The sequence below is a fragment of the Hypanus sabinus genome, chromosome 20, assembly GCF_030144855.1.
Source record: "Hypanus sabinus isolate sHypSab1 chromosome 20, sHypSab1.hap1, whole genome shotgun sequence".
NCBI lineage: Eukaryota > Metazoa > Chordata > Chondrichthyes > Myliobatiformes > Dasyatidae > Hypanus > Hypanus sabinus.
In genome coordinates, this window is record NC_082725.1 from 40,607,667 (window position 1) to 40,635,112 (window position 27,446).

The following is a 27,446-nucleotide window of genomic DNA, read 5'->3' on the forward strand; positions in this document are numbered from 1 at the left end:
AGGTGTCACTCCAAACTATCACGTCGTCAAGATAAGCCTTGGTGTGGGTTAACCCTTTTATCACAGCGTCTATCATCCACTGGAATGTCCCTGGTGCATTTTTCATCCCAAATGGCATAACGTTGTACTCGTACAACCCGGATGGGGTGACAAAGGCGGAAATCTCTCGAGCCCTGTCCGTTAAAGGAACGCACCAGTATCCCTTTAACAAGTCAACTTTTGTGATGTACCTCGCCTTCCCCACTTGGTCAATGCAATCACCCACCCGGGGAATAGGGTAAGCATCTGTCTGGGTGACCGCGTTGACCTTCCGGTAATCGGTACAGAATCTTATGGTACCGTCCAGTTTTGGGACAACCACACAAGGAGAAGCCCACGTGGAAGAGGATTCACGGATCATCCCAGCAGCTAGCATATGTTCAATCTCCTTTTCTACTAGCTGGCTGTTTTTGGAATTCATACGATAAGGTGCCTGATTTATGGGCTGGGTTGAGGTAACTATCACATCATGTTGCGTCCCACTACACCTTCGGGGAAGATCTGGGTATAAGTCTGCATGCCAGTTAATGAGCTGTATTATCTGCTCCCGCTGTTCAGGCTTTAAGTGTCTAACTTTATCCGCAAGGCTTGCCAATGCCATAGAGTTCTCCAATCTGGTGGGGACTATACCTATCTTTTCAAACCGCTCTGGTCCCTCCGGGCCATCCCCCCCTACCTCATCGGTTTTCATGGCCACACCGACCACCGCGGAGGTGGTGTCATGGTACCTTTTCATCATGTTCATGTGAACTAACTGGGTCGGCTTTCGCCGATCGGGAGTTTCAATCACGTAATTCAGCGAGTCTATTTTCTTACGCACTGTATATGGTCCTTGAAACCTCGCCTGAAGGGGATGGGTAACTACCGGAAATAGGACCAAAACCTTGTCGCCTACGTAAAACTCTCGTTCTCTCGCTCTTGGGTTATACCACTGGCTCATTTTTTCCTGGGATTCTTTAAGGTTTTCCTTTGCCAAGGCGCGTACTTTATGTAGCCTCTCCCGGAATTTCAGAACATAGTTGATCACACTGACTTGAACGGCCGGGCTAGACCACTTTTCTCTCAGGAGGGTTAGAGAGGGTTTCAGCCTGTGACCGAAAACGAGCTCAAATGGACTGAACCCCAGGGAGCACTGGACTGTATCCCTGACGGCAAATAACGGAAGGGGTAAAGCCTCATCCCAGTCTCGAAGGTTCTCCTGACAATAAATTTTAAGCATGGTCTTTAGTGTAGCGTGGAACCTTTCCAACACCCCTTGGGATTCCGGGTGGTACGCGGAGGCTAGAATTTGTTTGACCCCTAGCTGGGTCATCATCTGCCGAAATGCGTTAGATGTGAAGGTACTCCCCTGATCCGATTGTATCTCCTTAGGCAGCCCCACTGTGGTAAAGAATTTGATGAGGGTCCTCACCACCACAGCGATCCTAATATTACCCAGAGGCACAGCCTCTGGAAATCGTGTAGCAGCACACATCATGGTCATGACATACTGCCGCCCCCTCGCAGTTTTAGGTAGGGGTCCCACAAAATCCACAATGATTTGGGAGAAAGGCTCCTTGCACGCGGGGATGGGTCGGAGGGGTGCCTTAGGGATAATTTGGTTCGGCTTACCCACCATTTGGCAGGTATGACACCTTTTACAATATTCAGTAATCTCTTTTCTCATGTTTGGCCAATAGAACTCTCTTTGAACCCGATCCACTGTCTTCGTTATTCCCAGATGCCCACCTAACGGTTCCTTATGAGCTAAGTTCAGAATTTCGTCCCGATACGCTTTCGGGATTACTATCTGATGTACCACCACCCAGTCCTCATCGACCGACACCTTGGGGGGCCTCCACTTCCTCATCAACACACCCTCCTTCAGGTAGTAACCTTCGGGCTCGGTTTCAACCTCGGTCTCCGAAAGAACCAACTCTCTCAAGGCTAACAGCTCCTCATCCCTTTCCTGTTCCCGTACAAACTCTCATCCGGCTAAGGGCAGGTCTACCTCCCCCTGTTTTCTCTCTCCCTCCTCCTTACTCTCCGGTTTACCTTCCTCGAACCCTCGCTGGTATAGAGTCGGTAAAAACGTGTCGGCCAAAGCAAAACCGGCCAGATTTAGACTGCTCTCTCTCTCAGCTGTCTTTTTCGACATGCTGCGAGTGACCGCGCAGGTGGGGTATATCTTCAGATCTGAGGGAGGGGCCTCAATCCTCGCAGGCTGGGTTGTCAGCTTCACGGCTGTTCCCATTTTCCCTCCCGCTAGGTCGTTCCCCAGAAGGACATCCACGCCTTCCCCCGGCAACTCCGGCAGGACCCCCAGCTCCACTGGTCCCGACACCAACTCACAATCTAGAAGGACCCTATGCAAGGGTACCACTTTGGTCCATTTTCCTATGCCTCTCAGGGCTACCTCTCCCGTTGGAGATCCGAACTCTAGCACTTTACGGCTAATCAATGATAGCTCAGCTCCACTGTCTCTCCAGATCCGTACTGGAATTTGTGGGCCTCCCTCATCCAGGGACACGGTTCCTACGGAACTAAACGTCTCACGCCGCTCCTGTACTCCATCTACCGGGGGCCCTCTCACCAATTTTCCTATCAACACGATACATCCTATAGGGATAGCTGCTTTCCCTTTTTTTGGCTCCTTCCTCAGAGCGGGGCACTTAGATGCAATATGTCCCAACTTTCCACAATTGAAACAGGTAAAACCAGGAAATCTCCAGATTTCTGGCCTGGTATCCTCACCTTTCCGGCTAGCTCCCGGCTGAGTTTCTACCTTAGCCGGCGGGCTTTCCCTACCGTTCCCACGGTCTCTCGGGTAACTTTTTGTTGAGGCAAACTTTGTCTTGTGAGTTAGGACATACTCATCTGCGAACCTAGCAAATTCTGCGACGGACCTAGTCGGCCTCTCATTCAAATACATCCGGATCTCCTCCGGAACACAACTTTTAAATTCCTCAATCAACAGTAACTCTCTGAGATGCCCATAATCCTCATCCACCCTTTCCGCGGTGCACCAACGGTCCAAGAGCACCCGCTTCTCATGGGCTTGCTCGGTATACGTTTGATTCCACCCTTTCCTTAAATTTCTAAACTTTTGTCTATAGGCCTCAGGTACCAATTCGTAAGCCCGGAGAATGGCTTCCTTTACTTCAGCATAATTCTCCACTGATCCCTCCTCCAGGGACAATGCCGCATATGCTCGTTGGGCCTTCCCCTTTAACACACTTTGTAACAATGCCACCCACTGCTCTTTTGGCCACTTCTGATTTACTGCCACCTTTTCAAAAAATAAGAAATAACTATCAACATCTGTCTCCTCGAACGGGGGTACCAATCTCAACTCCCTACTAACATTAAACCGCTCTGCTCAGTCTAACTCTTGATCTCTTCTCTTGTTCCTTACCTTCTCCATCTCCCAGTCATGTTGCCTCTGTTTCTATTTCTCGACTGCTTCTAGCTCCTTTAGGTGAATTTCATGCTGTCTTTGCCTCTCAGCTTGGTCCCGTTTCACCTCTAGCTCCTTTAGGTGGAACGCCTGCTGCCTTTCTCTCTCAGCCCTTTCTTTCTCTCTCTCTGCTGCTTCCAGCTCTTTTAACTTAATTTCATGTTCCAGCCTTAATTTCTCCACCTCTAACTGAACCATCCCACTTGATGGTACCTTTTCAGGGATATCTCCCAATACCTCAGCTTCAAACACCTTCTTCCCAATGTAATACTGGGTTCTGGCCCTTTTTATGGACGACCTCACTTCTGCGAGATTCAACTCCTTCGCCAAATTTAACAAGTCTGATTTGGTGGCCGCTTCTAGCGCCCCCACAGTCGGGTTTTTCATAAATTCACCAAACGTCCATCTTTGCTGGTTTCCCATCTGGCTACCCGTGTAAACAGATTCAAGTTTTGGACTACAAGCCCAATTCACTGGCCTCCCAATTTGGTGTCAAATCCCGAGACGAGAAACCCCAAGTTGTTACGTATCCTGTAACTGGATAACTCACCAGCAAAGATAGAGAGGTCCGTTGGAGTCTGATGGCACTATTTTCAAATGTTTTATTCATAAAGGGGGGCACAAAAGTAGGGTTAATACAAACATTCAGAACATATACATCGGCAAAACTCAATCTAAAGCGCGGGTATAGCAATAATCGTCATTAAGAAAATAATCTCGACTGTTGTCTAGGGGATAATATATTGTCCGTTGGAAATATAAAAGTCACTCAGAAGTCTGCAGGCTTCAGTCTTTTTGGGGAATCGCTGCGTTTCACGTTTTTCAGAGAGAGTGAGGAGAAATGGGAAAAGCTTGCCCGGGTCTTTGACGAAGCAACACCGTTGAATCAGGGGAGCATTCTTTCCCTGTTATTAGTTCGAAGGCCTTCCCGGTATTATCAGCCACCCGCTCCCCAGGCAGAGAAGTTACGGAGCGCATGTGGATTTTGACTGGCTTCCAGCTATCACGGAAGCGCTGAGCGATCGAATCCTACTGGTGCGTCTCTCTGGGGTACCGCGCTCTGCAGTCCCCTTTTATCTTGACCTGCAGAGTTGTAGATGTCCATCAAAGTAGGGTGATGCAATCCCCACCCCCACATTGCCCGAGGGTGTCCATATCCGTGGTAGCTGTCACGTAGCAGGGTCATGCCCTCAGCACAGTTGTCTCTAAGAGCAATGGCAAAAACCGTTACATTGTCTCTCATTTGCCTGGGTCTGAGACCCAAATTAATAGTGCTCTTGCGATTCTCCGGAAGGAGGGGGCTGCTCCCGTCCCTTCGGCCCCTCAGAGCTGTGGTACATTCATAACAGGGCAAACCATCTTCAGCTGCTTCAGTGACTTTCCTTCCATCATAAGGTCAGAAGTGGGAATGTTCGCAGATGACTGCACACTGTTCTGCACTGTTCATCATTCCTCAGATAGTGAAGCAGTTCAAATGTAGCAGCATCTGGACAATGTCCGGGCTGGGGCTGACAAGTGATAAGTAGCATTTGAGCCACGCAAGTGCCAGGCAATGACCATCTCCAACATGAGAGGTTCTAACCATTGTCCCTTGATATTCAATGTCATCCCCATCACCTAATCCTTTACTATCTACATCCTGGGGGGGTGGTTATGATTGAAAAGAAACTGAACTATGGTCCAGCTATATAAACACCATGGCTACCAAAGCAGGTCAAAGGCTAGAAATCCTGTCACATGTAATTCACTTCCTGATTCCCCGAAGCCTGTCCACCATCTACAAGTCTCAGTCAGGAGTGTAATGGAATACTCACCACTCACCTGGATGAGTGCAGCTCCACCAACACTCTAGAAGCTTGACACCATTCAGTACAAGGCAGCCCACAAGCATCCAGTCACTCCACCATCAACAAACATTTGCAGCAGTGTGTACTATCTACAAAATGCACTGCAATAATATACCAAAGTGCCTAAGGCAGCTCCTTCCAGACCTACAACCATTGCCATCTAGAAGGTTGAAACCAAGATATACAGGGATTACCACCACCTGGAAATCCCCCTCCATGTCACTCACCATCCTGACTTGGAAATATATTTCCATTCCTTCGTTGTTACTGGGTCAGGATCATGGAATTCCCTCCTTAACAGCACTGTGGGTCTACCTACTTCCCAAGGACTGCAGCCATTCAAGAAGCGAGCTCATCGCCACCTTCTCAATGGCAACTCGGGATGGACAATAAATGTTGGCTTAGCTTGTGATGCCCACATCCAGCTTTTAGAAATAAAAGTGAGCTAACTTTCAGTGATGATGGAGAGGCAACATAAGTTATTTATCTCCCCAAGTGATCTGTATGCACTGCAAAATGGGTGCTAAACATTTCTCCATGCTGTGTGGGATAATGGTTCAGACTATCGGGAAAAAGTAGATGAATAGAGGGAAAGTGAAAGACGGAGAGAGAGAGAGAGAGAGAGGGCATTTAACTCATAAAAGAATTTGCACCAAGATTTATTCATCTATCTCCTTGCGAATCATTCGCTGCTTCCTAGCTCCACAACGCTCTCCGGCAGTACTGTGCTTCTTCAATTCTAATCTTCACCATAAAGAATAGCCTTTGACTTGCTTTCATAGTTTCTGCATCCTGATGAGCATCTTGGCACTTTATAGTCCTAACACCCTTCAAAAATTTGGCATTTCTCTGACTCCAGACTTTTGGCATTCTGTTCCTCATTTCTTACAGATGCCTAAGCCCTCAGCCTTTATAGAAGTATAATCTTTAAACTTCTCGGTCTCTCCTTTTCCTGTAAAAGTTTACTTAAAGCCAACCACTTACCTGGTTTATGATTTGTCTAGTTAGACTCCTGTGGCACAAGCTGGGAAGATTTCATGCATCAAAGTATTTGTACAAATTATTGTATGTGATATCTTGCATCCTACAGAGCCGACTTCTTAAAAGGATATATCACGAGTGAGATTGCCCATTTACCAAAACTTATCCTAGGTTCACAATGTATGTGACATGCAGTCAGAAGGAGCTCTCCACGTACACTCAATGGTGTTAAGGATGTGTTAGGCACATTTTAACATTATTATGCATGAAGTTTATTTATGCATATAAGTCCTGCAAATGATGTGGATCCAAACCTGGTCTTATTTGAAGATTGAGGACAGCTTCTGTCTCTGATTAATATCTTTATACATGTAAGTGAGCTGCCCAGTATCTGGGCAGTCGTCACCAAGACTCCAAACTCTGGGATTCCTTCACCTCATCTTTCTGCATCTCTTGAACCTCATTTCCCAAGCCTGATTCTCGACATTTTTTGTCTGAACTCCACTGGATGGAGCTGAAGAAATGGGAATGTTTAGGAAGTATCAACAAGTAAATAGACAACTCATGAACAGAAGTTCACTTATGATCCTGTAATGTGTTAAAATGTAAAATTCCAAGAGAAACATCTTAATTAATGTAGGATTCAAGAAGTTGAAAATTATTTTAATAATGGACAATCATTGTATTTTTTCTTTACAAGAGGGTATCCATGGACTGATCTTCGTTCCCCTGGAAGGAACAGAAAATGCTGACAAAATTGCTGAACTGGAATTTGGAAGAGGGTTTGGTTACCGAGAGGAACTGATGATTAACAAGCCGGATATTGGAAATGAATTATTGTCAGCAATTGTAAGTGATTTTGTAAGAGTCAAAGGTTATCAGAAGTTTTAGAAAATATCTGTAATAAACTATTTATTGATTTAGTCAATTGTTTTTTTTACAAGGATTCTTTTTTAGAATCAGTAAGCAAATCAGGTATCTGAAAAGTATAACTTGTTTTTAATTGATGAACTATATTACTGAACATGTAGATGGTTTAATGCCTGACTTATCATACTAATTCAATATATAATATCTAAATACAAATAACATCCAAATAAGACATAATCTGGACCCACAGTGTATATGAAATGCATCTACCTCTAGGTGTGTGCAGTGATATCAACAATGTGTTGTGCATCTCTTATATCATGTACTCCAAATTAAATTGCACATCTGAGAAATGTCTTAAGTTTAAATGGAAAATTGAGGGTAGTTTCCATTCAAAGCTTTTTTGCCTGGTTGTGAGTTTCCTGGCATTTTATCTAGTCACACAACCTTTTGATAACATCATGATTCTTGTCTGTCTGTCACACATTAACACCTGCACTTACAGAAATTGTTTGGACTGGCTGCTGTGCTGCACGGTGGGATGTTTTACTGCACCAAGGGGACAGTATGAACTGTCATATTAACTTATAATTTATAACTTACAATTTGTACAGTATCATTAATGCAAAGAATATGAATTAGCATCCATTTGGCTTACTTTAAATTTATATGTTTATATATCATAGAGGCCTTGAAGCTAAAGTTAAACTTCAATTGACATGCTTATATTCCTCATACATGATTTGAATCCATTGAAATAAGTGAATATAACAGGCATGCTCATGCATGTCATAAGAGAGAGAAAGTTAGAAAGAAGTGTGTGGGCAAGTTTACTACACGGCATTTGCAGGTACTGGGACCAGGTTGACAGGGCGTAATGGTGGAGGCAGGTAACCTGGTAGCATTTAAGAGGCTGATAGATAGACACGTAGATGTTCATGGAATGGAGGGATGTAAACACACACAAGCAGAAAAGATTTAGTTAAGTTCGGCATTGTAGTTAACACTGACACCATGGAAGGAGGAGCCCATTCCTATGCTGTACTGTTCTATGTTCTATTTGACATGTATCCATACTTAAGCAGCTAACATGTCAACCTATTTCAAAGTTTCAAAGTACATTTATTAACAAAGAATGTATAAATTATACAACGTTGAAATCTGTTTGGCTACACAGTCTCAAAACAAGAAACCTGAAAGAACCAATTAAAAAAAAATTAAAGACTGACTCCCAATACACAGAGAAAGGGGGAGAAATCTCAAATTATATAAACAATAGAAGAGAGCAAGAACATTCTGAACTAAAATGAGTCCTTAGATCTGAACCCTGGAATAGCCCGGAACAGGCCCAATGCTTTGGTATCAGTTCATTATGTTAGCAGGCACAGAGCACAGAGGTCGGGGCAATTTTCATTGCCTCAGTGCCATGGAGAGAGGAGTGAACATCCCATCATCTGGGCCAGAGTTTAAGTTGTCCAAACAGCGTATGGTACCCCGCACTAGAATGCACTAGGATTTGCTAGCATCATCCTCTGAAAAATACATAAGCATCTTTTTTGAAGCTGACTCTAACTTTGTGTAATTATGCAGACCTCTGACACAGAGGATGACCACAATTTTCCTTAATGTATCTGCAGTTTGCATATCTTTTATTATGCCTTGGAATTGGAGCTGAACACTGCGTCCTCTAAAGAAAACCCACTACAATTTGTCCTTCACAGTGGTTAAGGAGCTTAATCTTCCTTCACTAACATCATAAATAAAAATAAAATAGAAAATATGTTAATCTTAAAAATGCTCCAACTAATGATTAATCTGTCTCAATTTATTTTCTTGCAGGACACAATTGCAGAGAGAGAATGCTGTAAAATAATTTGCAAGTGCTCAGGGCAATTAGGAAATAGAGGAGATCGAGGAAAAAGAGGATCTTTGGTAAATCAAAAATTGTATGCTACTCAACAGAATATGGCTTCTTTATGTGGCTCTGTTTATTTGTTGATTAAATGGCTGAAACTCTGAATATTAAACTTTATTGTGTCCCTTAACCAATGGCAGTTGATGTGTGCAATGTCAATTGAATTTCACTTGTTTCAAAGATTAAAATCTCATTAATGGTAAGTTCACTTTTCTGTGTAAATGAAGGGAGCTCCTCCCTGATCCACCAGCAGACGCACCTTGGGGTGCCGTATCCAGATGGAACCTCTACCAATACCTCCAGAATAATTGGAAAAGCCTTCCTTGACAATCTGGACAAACTGCATATTTACAATGATTTACTGTGTTAGAATTTCTGGACATTTCCTGACAGAACTCTGCAAGTTACATGCTGATAAGTGAACCAAAATGCAGGTCATGTGTGTCTAAAGCAATTCTTTAGTTCTTTAACATGGTATTGTCTCTTTAACTTTTATGATAGAGAATCAGGACAATTGCAGACTTGTATCAGTTAATTTGGTGGGTAAAGTGGCTCAGATTAATATTTGATCTTAAGTCTTGATTCAGGGTCATGCAAAACAATCCTGTCTGATTAAAACATTATTTGAGCTAACACTGAAACTTCCAGTATCTAATTTTAGCATGCTTGATAATTGTTTTTGCCATGATCTAATTTCAGGGGCAAAAAGGTCAAAAAGGATTTCAAGGATATGAAGGTGAAGAGGGCAAAGAGGTAAGCCTGATGCAATGTAACAAGTTTTTTCAAGAGTGATGTTTTGTACAGGAATAATTTAAATGCTTAGATATGATAGAGGTGGAGGTATTAAAGGGTGTGACGTGACACTATTAGTCAGGGAAAATGTAAGGGTGGTGCTCAGACAGAACAGGCTGCAGGACTTACCTACTGAGGCTTTATGGGTGGAACTGATGAAAAATGAAGGGATGACTACATTGATGGGATTATATTATAGACCACTCCACACTCGATAGGATTTAGAGTAGCAAATTTGCAGAGACATCATAGACAGTTACAAGAAAAATACAGTTGTGACAATAGGTGAAGCTGTTTCTCACAACTACTGGACTATACCTCTTCCCAAACTGTGTCATGTAAAAAATACCATCCCCTTCACTCAATTCCTCTGTCTGCATGGCACCTGTCCTTGGGATGAGTCTTTTCATTCCAGAACTAATGAGGTATCCTCCTTCTTAAACGAAAGTGACTTTCCTTCCTGCACCATCCACACTGACCTCACCCACATCTCTTTCATTTCATGCATGTCTGTCCTCACCCCATCCACTCACCACCCCTTCAGGGATGGAGTTCCTCTTGTCCTCACCTACCACCCCACCGGCCTCGGTGTCCAGCACTTAATTCTCCATAACTTCTACCGTCTCCAATGGGATCCCACCACCAAACACATCTTTCCCTCCCTCTCACTTTCTGCTTTCTGCATGGATTGCTCCCTACAAGAGTACCTTGCCCATTTGCCCCACTGATCTCCCTCTTGGTACTTAACCTTGCAAGCAAAACAGGTGCCACACCTGCCCCTACACCTCTTTCCTCACTACTGTTCAGGGCCCCAAACATACCCTCCAAGTGAGGCGACACTTCAGCTGTGAGTCTGTTGTGGTCATCTACTGTATCTGGTGCTCCCGGTATGGCCTCCTGTAGTTTGGTGAGACCCAACATAGATTGAGAGACCACTTCACCAACCACCTGTGCTGCATCGACCACAATAAGTGGGATCTTCTGGTGACTACCCATTCCCATTTTGACAAGTCAGTCCATGGTCTCCTCTACCACCGTGATGAGACCACACTCAGGTTGGAGGAACAATACCTTATATTCCATTGGGCTTGTCTCCAACCTGATGGCATGAACATCAATTTCTCAGACTTCCAGTAATTGCCCTCTTTCTCCATTCCCCATTCCTGTTTTCCTCTCTCACCTTATCTCCTTACCTGCCCATCACCTCCTTCTGGTTCTTCTTCCCCTTCCCTTTCTTCCATGGCCTTCTGTCCTCTCCTATCAGATACCCTTTTCTCCACCACACTATTTATTTCACAGATGGACTTCCCAGCTCTTTACTTCACCTCAACTCATCTCCTGGTTTCACCCACCATCTACTACATTAAACTTCTTCCTCCCTCCCCCATCCTCTTACTCTGAGGTCTTGTCTATTTACTCCCCACTCCAGATGAAAGGTTTTGGCCCAAAGCATTGACAGTTTACTCTTTTCCAGATATGCTGCTTGGCCTGCTGAGTTCCTCTAGCATTTTGTGTTTATTACACAGATTTTCTCTTGCCTGTTAGAAAAGTAGCTCTGAAATTTTGAAAGGCAGAGCTGGCTTGAATAGTTAGTTGGGTTGTTCTTTACTTATCGCTTGCAATACAAACAAAGTTGATACAAATGTATTTCTATTCAAGCCCTTGCTTTCATACTTGCTTTGTGTTTTCACTTTGGTGAGTGGAAAATGAAAGTATTTCAGACAAAATACAAGGAAGGAATTTTGAAGCTTAAGGACAGTGTCTACTATGATGTTTATGTTGTGATTCGGCCTTCTCACTGTCACCAATAAACTGTGTTCCGGCTCTTTAGGGTAGCAGGGGAGGTCCAGGTATTACTGGAGCTCGAGGAGAAGATGGATGCCAAGGTCCCAATGGCCACAAGGTATGTGGTTTAATTGGATAAAGTTGCATCTTGGCTCGGTTTAAAACTCCAGGATTAACTTAATATTCATTGTTTTTCAGGGATCAAGAGGGCATAGAGGACAGAAGGTAAATATGCTTTCAGGCTTAACCAATTTTCCATCCAAATTTTGCAATTACTTTATAGAATGCCTATTTATCTGTTAGGCATATGTTGTGTATGTGGCCTGGTTACACATCTATGTTATTAATAAAAACGCTGGAGACAGGAGCTAAGTTTCATGGTTCTTTACTGGTAGAGTCCGAATTTGACGCACACATACAGATCAATATGCACCTGATAGCATGTGTAACATGTTACTACAACATAAATTAGCCCCTTTTTATAATGTAAGCTATATGGTACAGCATCTTTCACTGAAGGACAAATGTTCTCTTGACAGGGTGACACGGCTGCCAATGGTTTGGATGGAATAGATGGAGAGGAGGTATGTGAAGATTCAAGATACTTTTTGTACTGCTGTTTCCAGCATTTCCCCACAACTGGGTTAGATTCGGCTGTAGGACCTAAAGGGCCACATTGCCACTGGAATGCTTGTCAAACCTGCATGCCTTTAAATCTGTCAGATATCAGGAAGTTTTTACATAATCACATCAAATTGCACGCTTTGCATTTTAAATGCCTTTCATACTATTTTAATTTGGTTCAGGGTAAAGACTTCTCTTTTGTAATTTTCTGCTTTTTCCTGCACTGGAAGTCTTAAGGCACAGAACCCATTGATTTTGTTTACATACCCACTTCCCATTAAAATGAATGCTCCAAATGTAAAACTGATGGGATTCTCTGTAGGTTGTTGTCTTAATCTAGTGTTTGCTCATGACTTTTTTGACAAAGGAAGAAAGGCCTGACTTTATAAAATTCTTTTCAGTCTCAGGATTTAGCAAATACTTCCATAACGCAGACAATCTTGTATTGTAGGAAATACAAGTGGCAATTCCTCCATAGTAGGATCCCACAAGCTGTAATGAGATGATGACCAGAGAAACTTATTTGGGGATGTTGATCAAAGATAAATGTTGATCAGATCAGCTGATTGTTTGTCCAGTCTCCTCCTGCAAAGTGGTTTCTTGGGATTTATTTCAACCAGAGGACGGCAGACAGTACAGAGTATACTTAGAGCAGAATAGGGATGTGAACCTAGATTTTTGTGTTCAAGTCTTCAAATGGGATTTGAGAAATCATCTTCAACTCTGAGAGCAGAATGGAAACCTTGAGCCACAGCCAATATTGATGGAAAACCGCAGACCGTAATATTGATAGTAGATTTTCCCAATTTGCAGTAGCAATCTGACAAGAAGTTACTTTGTATTTTGCTGGTTCTATTACTAAGAGATACTCTCTCAGGAATGTCCAAATGAGATTATGGAAAAAGATCATGCGGTACTGTTCAAAGTGCGTGGGAGGTTTTTTTAAAAATTTCTCAGTTACTATTTAATCCTTAACGAATATCCCAAAAAGAATTTAACAGGTCACTAACATTTATGAGAATATCTTTTAACTGATTATAAAGTTTTCTGCATTGATATAGTAGCTACACTTCATAGCTGTAAAGTGCTTTTGTGTAATTTGAAATTGTAAGCAAATGTTATATGAATGCAGTAGCATGATTGATTTTCTGTTTCATTTTGATCTCATGCATTAAATGTTTTTAGTAAATGAATCCAATATATTATCTTTCAGGGAGATCCTGGGATTCCTGGGGTCGATGGAGAAAAAGGGGCTGATGGAAATACTGTAAAAACTTTTTTTGGATCAGATTTTATTGAATTTAGAATATACACACAAGACATTAAATGCAATCTGCAACTAAACAACATTAAATTACAAATATGATTATTATTTCATCCTCCATTATAAACAGACTATTAATAATCAAAACCCATTTGTCTTCCAGTTATTTGTTCATTTATTGTTAAGTTCATTTTAGGATTAAGCATGTGATGTCCTGAGTTGGCTTTCACATTGATTTTAAAAGCTTTAACAATCTTGTTTCTGTGTTCCTCCTAATGAGTATCCCAGTTTCTGAGTGTTGATCAGCCAAGTTATGTATACCTGTTCAATTACAAAAAAATAGTATAAGCAGAGTACACAAAGACCCATAGAGAGATCTGCATCCAGTAGCTTTCAGAAAATTTCATCGGATATTTCTCAGTGTTCTCGTTTTAATCTGTCACATATACTCTTCAGGGAAGCAAAGGCAGTCGAGGACGTAAAGGTGACCGTGGAGAACCAGGTCTACAAGGGGACTCAGTAAGTAGATAAATCATCATTATACATTATGTATATTTGCTAAATAATTTTAAACAGATAGCTCCATACTTTCAAATGCACAACCATCCTGATGTAGCTTTTTTGATCATTCCTTTGATCAGCACTTGGTTGTACATAGTGAATTTTGTAACAAGCTGGATGCTGAATATTCATTTTAACCTGCTGAATCGGCTACCACTTCAGATTAGATCATAATTCAGGTTTCCTGGTCACATTTAGTTGCTAATTTCCCATTTCAGTGATGGATTGAGTTTTATCTTTCTCTTAATATTTTTTTCTTGTAAACAGAAGTGCATATTTCCCAATGTGAAGCCTTATTCTCTCAGGAGCTCATTTGCTGCCTGAGGACCACACTGGGATCATAAGATCAGCCTTGACTACTGGACGGAAGTTAATCAAAGTGACCCAAGTTTGTTCCTGTGCTTGGGTACTCTACGTATGAAGTTTGTATATTCTTCCTGTGACCACATGATTTCATCCCACATCCTAAAGAGATGTTCTTGGGTTGATTGGGTTCTGTTGGCCCTTGTGTAGGTAATTTAGCAGAAGAATCAATAAGAGTTGATGTGTATGTGAGAGAATATTGGTGACAGCAAAGAAAGACAGGGACAATCAGTCTGATGGGAAGGCTCCAAGTACCAGCATAAGCCTAACAAACCAACATGAACATTTGCAAAGTACAATTAGAGTTTGGGAAGTCAATAGTAGTCCAATTTCATGTGATTCATTCCAAAGTTAGTGGTACCACCAGGCATTGTTAGCATTCACTTGTCATCCAATTCCTCTTGTCAGAGCGATCACAAAATGCTTTCTGGAACTGTGCAATGAAGTTGGTCCGATATCCACAGGAATTCCACAAATTAGACATTGCAGTGTTAAAATATTATATAACTTGAAAGGGAACTGGAAACTGATACTAGTTCCTCTTTTCTGCTGGCCTTCTCCCTCCAGGAGGAGGAGTTTCCAGTTTGGCCGGTGCAACATTCAGTACACATTGCAGCCACTGTCAACTAGTTGTAGAATGAGTAAACATTTAAGCCAACTCTTTTCAAATATACTACTCTACCTCTAGGCCCTTTAGAAATGAGCAAGGTTACTTGAGAATACTCCATCACCGACTTCACTTTTCCCTTGGGACTGATAGAAGGGTCTCTCATCATAAGATGCTCAGCCCTGATCTGTTCTTGCAGCATTTATGGTCCTGCTATACTTCAAACTTTCTAGTAAAATGCTGTGGACTCTAAATGTGAAAGTAGCTGAATACAAGTGAAACTAAATATGATAAATCATCTGATAAAAATCTTATTAAGCCCCAGAACAATGGTTGTGCAGTGTAACATTAAGGGCCTTAGTTGTATAAAAGAATTACTTTAACCTAAACCTATTGTCATAAGAATAAGGGAAATTCAATAACTTTTATTTTTCACCATGGCTGATATAGCTTTCTATTGGCTTCCCTTGCAATTATGAAAGACAAAGATCTTCACTTAGATCTATTAAGTATATTTTTTTCTTTCCAATATTTTTATTAGTTTCTACACAGAAGATACAGAGTAGAAGAAAGTGTATAAAAGTTCAAAAAAGATTTTTAAAAACTACCAATTACATAATATCTGTTCATAATAACAATCTCATTACCCTGTATTCATATAAGTTAATCAAAAGTTATACTGAACTATACCAACTGATTACAAAAAAAAAGAATCTAACCCCTACCAAGACTGAAGCTGTTTATTAAGAAAAGAAGGTAAAATACTTTCTCATATAATAAAAATTAATAATAGCCAACATCTGAGTTTAAACAATGAATTGACAGTTTTGAAAATAATTCAGAAGAGGTCCTCACAATGTTTGAAAGTCTTGATGAGATTCAGAAATTAAACAACAAATCTTCTCTAAATCTAAACATGACATGAGCATGAGTAGGAGGAAAAACATCTTCCCATTTAAACAAAAGCTTCCTCCTAGCTGTAAGAGAGCTAAAGGCCAAAATAAGTAAATCAGATGCCTTCAGCTTAATATCTTGTCCTGCAACAATACTAAATAGTTCCATCAGATGGTTAGGTTTAAAATTGACTTTAGTAAGTAAGGAAAAAGCTTGAAAAAACTTCCTTCCAATATTTTTCAATACTTGGACAAGTCCAAAACATATGAATTATGTTATTACATCTGTCACAGTAGGGAGATATATCCAAATAAAATGAGATAGTCATATGAGCTCTATGTACCACCTTAAGTTGTATGAGGGAATGATGAGCATATAGCGATGAAGTATTAACCAGTGTACAAATTTCATTCCAAGTTTCCTCATATATTGATGTCTGTAAATCTGGTTCCCAGAGATTCTTAATTTTGTCTAAAGGAATATTCCTCGTCTCCAGTAACATACCATAAATATTAGATATTGAACCATTATGAAAAGGTGTCAAACCAAAATTTCCATCTAGTAAGTTCTTATCTGAGCTTATAGGAAACGTACATAATGGAGATCTTAAAAAATCTCTGATTTGTAAATAATAAAAAAGTGAGTTTTGTGTAAGCTATATTTAGCTGACAATTACTCAAATGAAAAATGGTTTCCCCCAACAAACAGATCCCCAAAACGTTTAGTCCCCAACCTATCCCATTCTTTAAAAATTAAATCAGTCATTGAGGGTTTAAAAAATTTGAATAAATAGGACTTGAAAGGGGAAATCTCAATAAACCAAAGTGGTTTTCTAAATTGTATCCAGGTCCTCAGATTATGTTTAACTATTAAATTATCAATTAGTTTACTTACAGATAAAGGAAGTTAGGATCCAAGAAGAGAAATAATAGAAAATTTATTAAGAGTTGGCTTCTAAAGAAGCCCATACGGGACAGTCTACATGATTAATATAATATGGCCAAAATGTAAGATATCGTATATTAACTGCCAGTAATAAAACCTAAAATTAGGTAAGGCTAAACCTTCAGACTTCTAAGATTTTTGAAAACAAACTTTATTTAAATGAGAACATTTATTTTTCCATATATAAGAGGATAAATTAGAATCAAGAGAGCCAAAAAAGGATTTAGGAAATAAAATGGGTAAAGCCTGAAAAGGATATATAAATTTAGGTGGAATATTCATTTTAATAAAATTAATTCGTCTAATGAACGATACTGAAAGAGGTGTCCAATTTCATGAAATGCTTCTTACATGATTCAGTAAAGTAAAAATGTATTCTTTAAACAGGCGTTTGTGATTCTTAGTAACTGTTACACCCAAATAAGTAAGTTGATTTCTTACAACTTTAAAAGGGAGATTGGTATTAATTGATACCAAATTATTTAAAGGAAATAATTCACTCTTATGTAGGTTCAATTTATATCCTGAAAACTGAATAAAACAGGAGAGTAAAGAAAGTACACAACGTAATGAGGTCTCAACATCAGAGATAAACAGCAATATATTATCAGCGTAAAGCGAATTTTTGTGAGTAATACCTTTCCTTAAAATGCCACTTATAACATCAGATTCTCGAAAAACAATGGCAAGAGGTTCTAAAGCTAGATCAAAGAGCAAAGGGCTCAATGGACAGCCTTGTCTAGTTCTGCAATGAAGTTTAAGTGGTTTGGAATTTTGAATATTAGTAACAACCCGAGCAGAAGGAGTTAAATAAAGTAATTTAATCCATTGAATAAAATCTGGTCCAAAATTAAAATTTTCTAAGGCTTTAAATAAATAATTCCATTCAACCCGATCGAAGGCCTTCTCAGCAGCTAAGGATATTATACATTCTGATATCTCCAGGGAGGGAGAGTAAATAACATTTAATACACGGCGTATATTAAAATAGGAATGTCAGTTTTTAATAAATATAATCTGATCATCAGAAATAATAGAAGATAGAATATTTTCAATCCTACGAGCCAGAGCTTCAGAAAGGATTTTCGTATCAACATTGAGTAGTGAAATTGGCCTATATGAAGAGCATCATTCAGTTGGGTCCTTGTTCTTCTTTAGGATAAGCGAAACAGAGGCTTCATAACAATATTGAGACAAGCTACCCAACTTGAAAGAATCCAAAAAGAAAGACTAAGTGTAACTGTGGTATAATTAATGAAGAAAAAGTCTTATAAAATTCTCCTGAAAATCCATCTGGATCTCTAGCCTTCCCCAAGTGTAATGAACATATAGCCTTGGCAATTTCCTCGTAAGAACTGGGTTGATCCATCTGTTTACAATTATTTGCAGAAAGTGCAGGGATATTTAATTGATCTAGAAAATTATTCACTACCGTATTATCTTTAGGGAAATCAGAACTATAACGTTTAGAATAGAATTCCATAAAGGTATCATTTATTTCAGAGTGATCAGTTGTCCTATCACCATTAGTTTTGCAAATTCCTTTAATCTGTCATTTAACTACAGAATTTTTTAGTTGGTTGGCCAGTACTCCACCTGATTTATCTCTGTGAATGTAGAATTGAGTTTTATCTTTAAGAATTTGAGTTTCAATTGGATATGTTAACAGAAGATCATACTTAGTTTTAACTTCAACATGTCTTTTATATAAAACAGGATCTGGAGCTATAGCATATTTTCGTTCTAATGGTTTCAATTGATTGGCTATAATATGCCTCTCTAGAAAGTTTTAAAAATCCTTATCAGATAACAAAATTGTATTAAAATGCCAAATTCTGTTTGTTTGAGAAAGAACAGGAAGATTTAAAGATAGAAATACAGGAGCATGATCTGAAACAGCAATCTCTTTATATTCACAGGAATGAACTGATGAAATCATTTGACTATCAATAAAAAAGTAATCAATCATGGAATAGGTATGATGAACATGGGAAAAAACAAATACCCCCTACCTAAAGGATGTAAGAAATGCCAAATATCAGCAATACCACATTTCAATAAAAAGATTGAATAAACAAAGATGATTTATTAAGAGACACTGGTTTAGAAGATCGTCGGTCTAAAATTGGGTCTAGCCAGAAGTTAAAATCTTCTCCCATCACCAAAGAATAAAGACTAAGATCTGGTAAAAACGGGAAAAAAAACCACACAAAGAATCCAGGATCATTTACATTTGGGGAGTACACATTGGCAAATGCTATTAATTTATTATCTAGTTTTCCTGAACCTATAACAAAGCATCCATTAGTATCAGAAACTACTTTATGTTGGACAAAGGAAAGTGTATTATCTATAACAATTGAAACTCCTCCAGATTTGGCCTGAAAAGACAAATGAAAACAAAGTCCATTCCAGTGGCTAAAAAAAAACAGTTTATCACATTTGTGTATGTGAGTTTCCTGTAAAAAAAAAGGGACTTTAAATTTCCTAATATAAGCAAATACCTTATTACGTTTGACAGGGCGATTTAAACCTTTCATGTTAAAACTGAGTAAATTTTGGTCCAATTTTAGTATTATTTAAAGGAAGGGTTAAAATGTAAGTTAAAATCAATCCACAAACCTTTAGAAATGGTAATGAAGCAACAAAGTTGGCTAAAAAAATGTTGAAAACAGCTTCTGAGAAAAAAAAATTCCCCGCCCACCTCCCAAAGAAAGAAAACTAACCAATAGAATGCCAGCATCTACAACTACGGCCAAACCACCAAAAAACATGGTGATTGCTCTAATTAGTTTCAAGATTGTTTATATTCCAACCTAGACTAAACAATATCCAAACAAGAAATTCAATTCTCGTATATCAAAAATACAGTGTTAAAAGTACAAAAAGAAATTAGTTACAAAGGTTTACCAAAAGTAAAAGATACCATTATTCATACAGAAAGACATTAAACATTTAATCTTATATCTTCATGAAAAAAACAAGCTAAGCAGTTAGCTTTCAAATTTAAAAAAAATATTTTACGCTTCAGCATTCAAACAAAACCATTTGAAGGGTCCATCTTTAATGAGATTCTCAGTCAAACTGGGTAGCCAAGGGACAAGTTAAAACCCTTGTTAAAAAATTTCCAAGGAAGTTTGTTTAAACTTCACACATTCCTGCTTAACCTCAAGCGAATAGTCTTTGAGAATTTTAATATTCCACCCTATAATAAATCATGCCCCTTAAGTGGGATTTGAGAATTAAAAGTTTCTGTCATGGTCCAGATTGGTTCCCCTTTAAATTTAGTTAGGTTGCGATCCAGACGATTGACTCCTTGTTCCCTTCTAGTTCCGTTTCACGCGTCCCTTGAGCTTGGCAATCAAGGTAATCTACGCTCGACCCAATCCGGCAGCTTATAAGCCCCTGGCTTCAGCCATTCGGGGCGAGATTGTTAAGAAGCCTTCGCAAGTCGCCGGCGCTATGACAAGCCAGAGTCATCCAGCCCGTATCGGAGTACCAGCAATTCGCCTTCCTGCGCCAGCGTGATCCAGCCCGTATCAGAGTACCAGCAATTCGCCTTCCTGCGCCAGCGTGATCCAGCCCATATCAGAGTACCAGCAATTCGCCTTCCTGCGCCAGAGTGATCCAGCCCGTATCGGAGTACCAGCAATTCGCCTTCCTGCGCCAGCGTGATCCAGCCCGTATCGGAGTACCAGCAATTCACCTTCCTGCGCCAGAGTGATCCAGCCTGTATCGGAGTACCAGCAATTCGCCTTCCTGCGCCAGAGAGTAGTCCAGGCACCTCAGCGAAGGCAAAGGGAAGCAGAGCCTATTGAACAGAGGCTGCCCCCAAGTAATGAATGGCTTCCGATGTCGTTGCTTGTGCAAAGAGGTCGTGCCCCAGATTCTGCTGCAAGGAGTGACTCGAGATCATCAGGAAACATAAGCCATTCACCAGCGTTCTTCACTAAACTGGAAAATACTTCCCCAATGGTGAAGTCAAAGAATCAGGAGATATTTGGTAAGTTGAATTCCTCTGGCAGTGGGGAGTCTGACATTGCTAATGCTCAACCTGGGACTGAGATATTTAACCTTCCTGTGGTTACCGCATCAGTTGTGGTTTCATACAAGACAGGCGAAGTCCTGACTTGATGTTCATGCCCCTTGACCGTGTCTACCCCTAGAAGAGTCCCGGCTTGGTGACTGAGTGGAAGGTGGAGTCCTGGCTCGACGTTCATGACCAGTGTCTGTGTCTACCCCCTGAAGAAGAGTCCTGGCTCAATGCCTGATCTGGAGGCAGAGTCCTGGCTTGACGTTCATGACCAGTGTCTGTGTCTACCCCCGAAGAAGAGTCCTGGCTCAATGCCTGATCTGGAGGCAGAGTCCTGGCTTGACGTTCATGACCAGTGTCTGTGTCTACCCCCGAAGAAGAGTCCTGGCTCAATGCCTGATCTGGAGGCAGAGTCCTGGCTTGACATTCCTGCCCATTGTCTGTGTCTACCCCTTGAAGAGTCCCGGCTCGGTGCCTGAGCTGAAGGTGGCATCTTGGCATGAAGTTCATGCCCATTGTCTGTGTCTACCCCTTGAGGAAGAGTCGCAGCTCGGTGCCTGAGCTGAAGGAGGAGACCTGGTTCAAGATTCCTTGTCCTGTGTTTTGGTGTCTACGTTTCTGGCTACAGCAATCCATGGCGTCCAAGGGTCTGGCAGCAGTGAATCAAGGTCCTAGTCTCCCAGTCCTCAAGGTCCGTGGCTGTCCATGTTCCCTGTCCAAGTCATGGCCGCGGTGATCGCAGTTCCCTGTTTCCAAGTCCCAGGTCCACGGCGATCCAAGCCCCTAGTCCCCTAGTCCGAGGTACGTGTTCCTCTTTGTCCTCCTTGATTTCCCGATCTTCTGTGTAGCGAGTAATAAACGCTACTTTATTGTACCTATAAAGATGTGTTTGTGTCCTGCTTGTGGGTTCTCTCCCAGCACCCTTGTCCCTACCTCGTGACAGTTTCTCATTTAATCTTGTGTCTTCATGTAAGGACAAACTAAGCAGCTAACCTTTGGATTTTAAAAATCTTTGTGCTTCAGCAGTCGAATGAAACCATTTGAAAGAACCATTTTTAAGTGTGATTCTGAGACGAGCTGGATAGCGAAGGGAGCGTTTAAAACCCTTGTTAAAAAACTTGGACATCACTACTTTGAACTTAGCATGTTCCTGCATAACCTCAGGCAAGTAATCTTCAACAATTCAAATCTTGCCACCACGATAATCAATCATGCCTCTTCAACAAGATTTGTGTATTATCAGTTCCTTTGTTTTAAATTCATGAAAACAAATTATTACTGATCTTGGTCTATCTCTGTCTGGACTCCTAAACACAGGAGACCTGTAAACTCGATCAGTCATAGGCAAAGATGCCAAAATTTCAGGAAGTAATTCTTGGAAAAAGTTTGCAAGATAATCTTCCATCTTAACTTTTCAGAGGACTTTGATTGCTTTTCACAAAGCTTTTGCAGTTCATCTACTTCTGTTTCCAGAGCCAACAACATTGCTTCATTATTTTTTATATGTTTATCGTGATCATTAAGAGTTTGCTCAATAGAATCTAATTTACCATCTATTTGTTTAAATTCTGAGCTGAATTTTTGAAACTTCTCAGAGGCTTCTCGTGTATAATTTTGCAGCAAATCCATAATAGAATCCAAAGAAGCGGGGGATCATCCTTTTTAGTACCTCTGCCACTAATGAAAAAATATCACACTTAAAAAGGAAGTTTCAAGACAGGTTGGAAATAGTAACATAGTTAGAGTTAGAGCAACGGGAGACTGCTGTTACTCCATCAGCCACCACCAGGAAATCCCAGGTGTAGTTTTTAAATCATTTTAAATATGTTTTGGGGTAGCAGTTTAAAAAAATCAAAAAGTTCTCAGAATTAAGATGTTGTTTGCTGATGTAAACAAGTAATGGATGAATGAATTCTGCCTTGAGTTCTAAGACGTGAATAAAGTATCCTGGTTTGCGATCAGTGTTTTCTTTAGCCCTTTTTACACTAATGTATTGGCCCATTAAGCTCAGGCCTACTAAATTAAGAAGTTACTTGAATGTAAATTAATCAGCAAAATGGATGCATTTCTGGGTTGTGTTAAAGTGATCACTTTAATAATAAGTTGCAAAATTACAAGCCACGCGAGGCCACAAAATGAGAGAACACATACTAAACACAAGGCAACAAGGTGACTGAAGGTGAGAAGCAACTGGTTGAGACTGGCTGGTTTGTTGAGTGAACAAGGACTGTGAATCAGAGCTGGGTTTAAATAGGCTGCAGATGATGACTTAGAAAGAAGTGGAAGATTACTGCTATTAGCTGGATGGAGACCTAGAGGAGCCTGTATGCATAGCAGGCTTGACAGAAACCACCCCCTACAGCTGACACCTGACCACATAGTTTGATCTAGATGATTCCAGTGGAAATCTTCAATGAGGGGTGGATCCAAGATGTAACTAATGGCACCCAAGTTCTGTCCTCCAGGCCATACCCTTCCTAGTTGACCAGGTAATGAATACCCTGTCCACGATGACGTGAATCCATCAACTGGTGAATCATGTACACTGGACCATCTTCTTCCATCCTAGGTTGCGTGGTGCAGGCTCAGGGAGGTTGAGTGGTCCATGGACAACATGCTTGAGGCAGGAGGTTGCTGGCTTCCTTTTCACTGAAGGTGATGGCTAAGTTAAGTATTCCTGTGGGAGATTGGTGAGGTTAAGAGGTCACTTCATCAGGATGTAAACAGAAGGGGATGACAAGGACATGAGAAGATTGTTCAAATGAGATACAAGTGCAACAGTTGCTGGAAAGGTGAAATCAAAGAGAAACACCCAAATGCAGAGAGTGCACCAGTAGGGAGAGAAGAACTAGATTAAGATCACAGGCTGGTGGTCAGTTCTGATACAGACTCGAAAAGTAATTTTTGAAATATGCTGACTTGAGGTTCAAGGGCTGCAACCTGTCCAGTTAGGGGATGAGACACTGACTTTATTCTTGTGTTGAACTAAACTGGGACAGTGTAAGAGGTCTGGAGGACAGCAGGGAATGGCATGGAGGACTGAAGTCACAGGCACTAAAGCTCATTTGTTTTAAATCCATTTACTTGCCTGCATTTTATATAATTAACTCTGCAGCAATAATTTTTGCCGCAAGCCATTAAAATTCCACTTGTTCCAGTGTTCATTGTCTTCAGTGTGAGGGAATTCTTAGCTTCTGCTAGTCTTTGTGTGCTGATCGGCTCTTTAAGATAATGTCACCTCAGTTGTTCCCCATACATCTGACAAAATAATTTCCCTGCATCTGTTCTATTAAGTCATTTTAGCATTTCATACAATTTGATCAGGTGATCTTGATCTTTTGTGCTCATGATTCCAATTCTACAAATGGTCAAAATTACTCAAAATTTAAAATCCTCTCATAGGTATGAGCTGATCTGCTGCTTAATTAATTGGTTGAAAAGTCATTTTCAAACTTCAGAATTATTTCAGAAACAGTCTTTAACAGAATGTGCGAATAAGACACAAGAGACTGCAGATGCTGCAATCTGAAGCCACATAGAGTTCCTCCTGTACTTTTCTGTGTGAGAATAATAGGCCAGTTTCTCAATGAGAGCTATTGTTTGTAAACAAGGTCAACAATTTTGTGACTTTTATGGCTGAAAGGAAAAGATTAATTTTATAAGCTGCTGCATGTCAAAGTATTGTTTTCTGGGTGGATGGGTATTTACACTGCACAGTAAACGTGAGGAACAGAGAAAGGCTTAATTTCATTAGAATAGTTTTGGTTGTTTGAGAAAGAGTGGAAATAGGAGCAGACTGCAATTTCTGAAGCTCGAGAAAATCATTGTAAGGATTTCTGGTAGCTTTCGAAGTATCTCCAGCAAACTGAGCATGGGTGAGGGAAAGAGAAGGGCCAGTAATTATGAAGCACTGTTCTGGAAGTTATGTCTTAGGGGGCCATGGAAAGCTGGAGAGTGGGACAGGAGAGGAAAGAAGGTGATGTCAAAGAGCAGATGGAAGAACACTGCTGGGGTGATTGCATTTGTCTGTCCCGAGTTTCATTTAAGGCTTGAGAAGAGCCTGATAGGGGGAAATGGGATTTTAATCTAAAGGAAGCAGGAAGTCTATGTCACATCTCACGTTCCAACCAAGATGGTTATGCATAAATTGCATAATGAGTAATTGACATTGTAATTTGTCCTGTACTGTGCCTATTGTCTTGTTTATTAATTATTGTACTGCCCTGCACTGTTCAGTGCACTTTATGTAGTCCTGTGCAGGACTGTAGTTTGGTTCAGTTTTTAAGTTGCTTTATGTAGTCTAGTGTAGCCTTGTGTTGTCTCACATTGTCTAGTGTAGTTTTGTGTTGTTTCATGTAACACCAGGGTCCTGGAAGAATGTTGTTTCATTTTTACTGTGTACTCTACCAGCAGTTTATGATTGAAATGACAATAAAAGCAACTTGAACTTGATACCATCTTTGGACACCAACAGCCCCTTTTTAAACCCCTCCATTCATTTTCAAATTCTGGTGATGAGTTACAGTCATAGATTAATACAGCATAAAGACAAGCCCTCACCGTGTTCATGCAGACCATTGTCTATCAATCTCTAGAATCACGTTTTTCTACAATTTCTGGTTCAGAGGATTCCCTGACAGGATGCACCTTCTCTATTTCCTTTGAAGTTCAGATGATATTTTGTGCAGACCACAGTCTGGTGCTGAAGTAAAGTATTATCTTGAATAAGATTTACAACAGACAGAGAATGTGCCGTTGTACAGCTATAAGTGTTGTTCGAGGCATTGTGACCAGACCCATCCTTCACTACACAGTGAACATCTAACCTGCAACAATGACATTAGTTAAAACGTTTATAGAGTACAGAACAGAAACAGGCCCTTCAGTCCATGATGTTGTGTTGAACTAATTAAAACTAGTAAATAAACACCCAACTCTTCTGCCTAAAGAAGGTCCGTACACCTACAGTCTCCTTCTATTCACAAGGCCAAAGACCATAAGATGTAGGAGCAGAATTACACCGTTCAGTCCATCGAGTCTGCTCTGCCATTCCATAATGGTTAATTTATTTCCAGCCCCAACTCCATCTTCTGCTTCCTGCCTGTATCCTTTGATGCCCTTCCTATCAATAACCTATCAACCTCCATTTTAAATATACCTACTGACTTGAACCTAACAGCCGTCAGCAGCAATGAATTCCATGGATTCACTATCCTCTGGCTAAAGAACAATCTCCTCATCTCTGTTCTAAACGGATGTCCTTCTATTCTGAGGGTGTGCTCTCTAGTCCTGGACTCTCCTGCTACAGAAAATATTCTCTCCATGTCCATCTATCCAGGCCTTTCAATAGGTTTCAGTGAGATCACTCCTCATTAAAGGCAGGCCAAGAGAACCATCAAACACTCTTCAGGCATTAACCCTTTCATTCCCAGGATCAATCTTGTAAACTTCTTTTGGACCGTCTCCTTTCTTAGATATTGGGCCCCAAACCCCGGCACATTTCAAATCATAGTCAGGGACTTCAATCAGGCTTGTTTGAAGGAATCTTTGCCCAGTTATCATCAATATATAACCTGCAGCACTAAGGGTTCCAACACACAAGATCACAGCTATACTACAATAAGAAATGCCAACCATTTCATACTGAGATTGCATTTCAGATATCTGATCACTTGGCTGCCCTCTTCTACCTGCATCTCCTACTCGCAGACACTAAAGGGCAAGGCTCCAGAGATAAGGACAGCAAAGAGGTGGTCATGGGAGGCAGATAAATTGTATAGGATTGCTTTAAGTCATTAAGACTAGGCCACGTTCAAGGACACAAAGGACCTGAATGAATATACAGTACTGTAGCTTTCTATGGCCATGTGTTCATTTTGTCTTGTATCCTCACTTCATCTCCTTTCAGTTCAGTTCAGGTAATGGATGAGAACATCTGTCAAAGTATGTTTTCTGCTTTGCTTTGTGTTCATCTTTCCACCTTTTCTATTGTTCACCTCCCTCTATTCGCAGGAGGCTCTCATCTATTGGCAGATTGGATGTCAAACGACGTCTCATCAAGAGCTGAGCAGGTGAAAATCCACATTCAAGTGGAGCACTGTGATAGGCTAACAAAGCTTTATAAAAATCACCTTCAATCTCTTTTGCTTTGTGCATCAGTATCTTGATAATTCCTACCGACTTCTCAACTAATCCATTGGACTGAGGGAAAAATGGACTAGATGTTGTATGAACAAAGCCCCATTCGTGAGCAAAATGTCTCATGCATTCACCATTAAATTGTGAACCATTGTCTGAGAAAACTTCATCAGGTACACCATGTCTGAAAAAAATAGATTTCATGCATGTAATTATATTCTCTACTATTGTTCTACTCAGACCACACAGTTCATGATACAATGAGTAGTAATCTATTATTAATAGATAATATTTGTTGTCAGTTACAAAAAGATCAATGCCTACCTTCTGAGTAGATCTCTGAGGACTAGGA

General features: G+C 40.6%; 1 protein-coding gene across 1 annotated transcript in view; it reads left to right on the plus strand.

The window, feature by feature from the left end:
* LOC132378208 (collagen alpha-6(VI) chain-like) overlaps positions 1-27,446 on the plus strand; it is a 126,204-nt gene that overhangs the window by 47,938 nt on the left and 50,820 nt on the right. Inside the window, 8 exon segments of the mRNA XM_059944918.1 lie at positions 7,004-7,152; positions 9,013-9,105; positions 9,788-9,841; positions 11,712-11,783; positions 11,864-11,890; positions 12,205-12,249; positions 13,503-13,556; positions 14,010-14,072. Of these exon segments, the coding sequence (XP_059800901.1) occupies positions 7,004-7,152; positions 9,013-9,105; positions 9,788-9,841; positions 11,712-11,783; positions 11,864-11,890; positions 12,205-12,249; positions 13,503-13,556; positions 14,010-14,072 (557 nt within the window).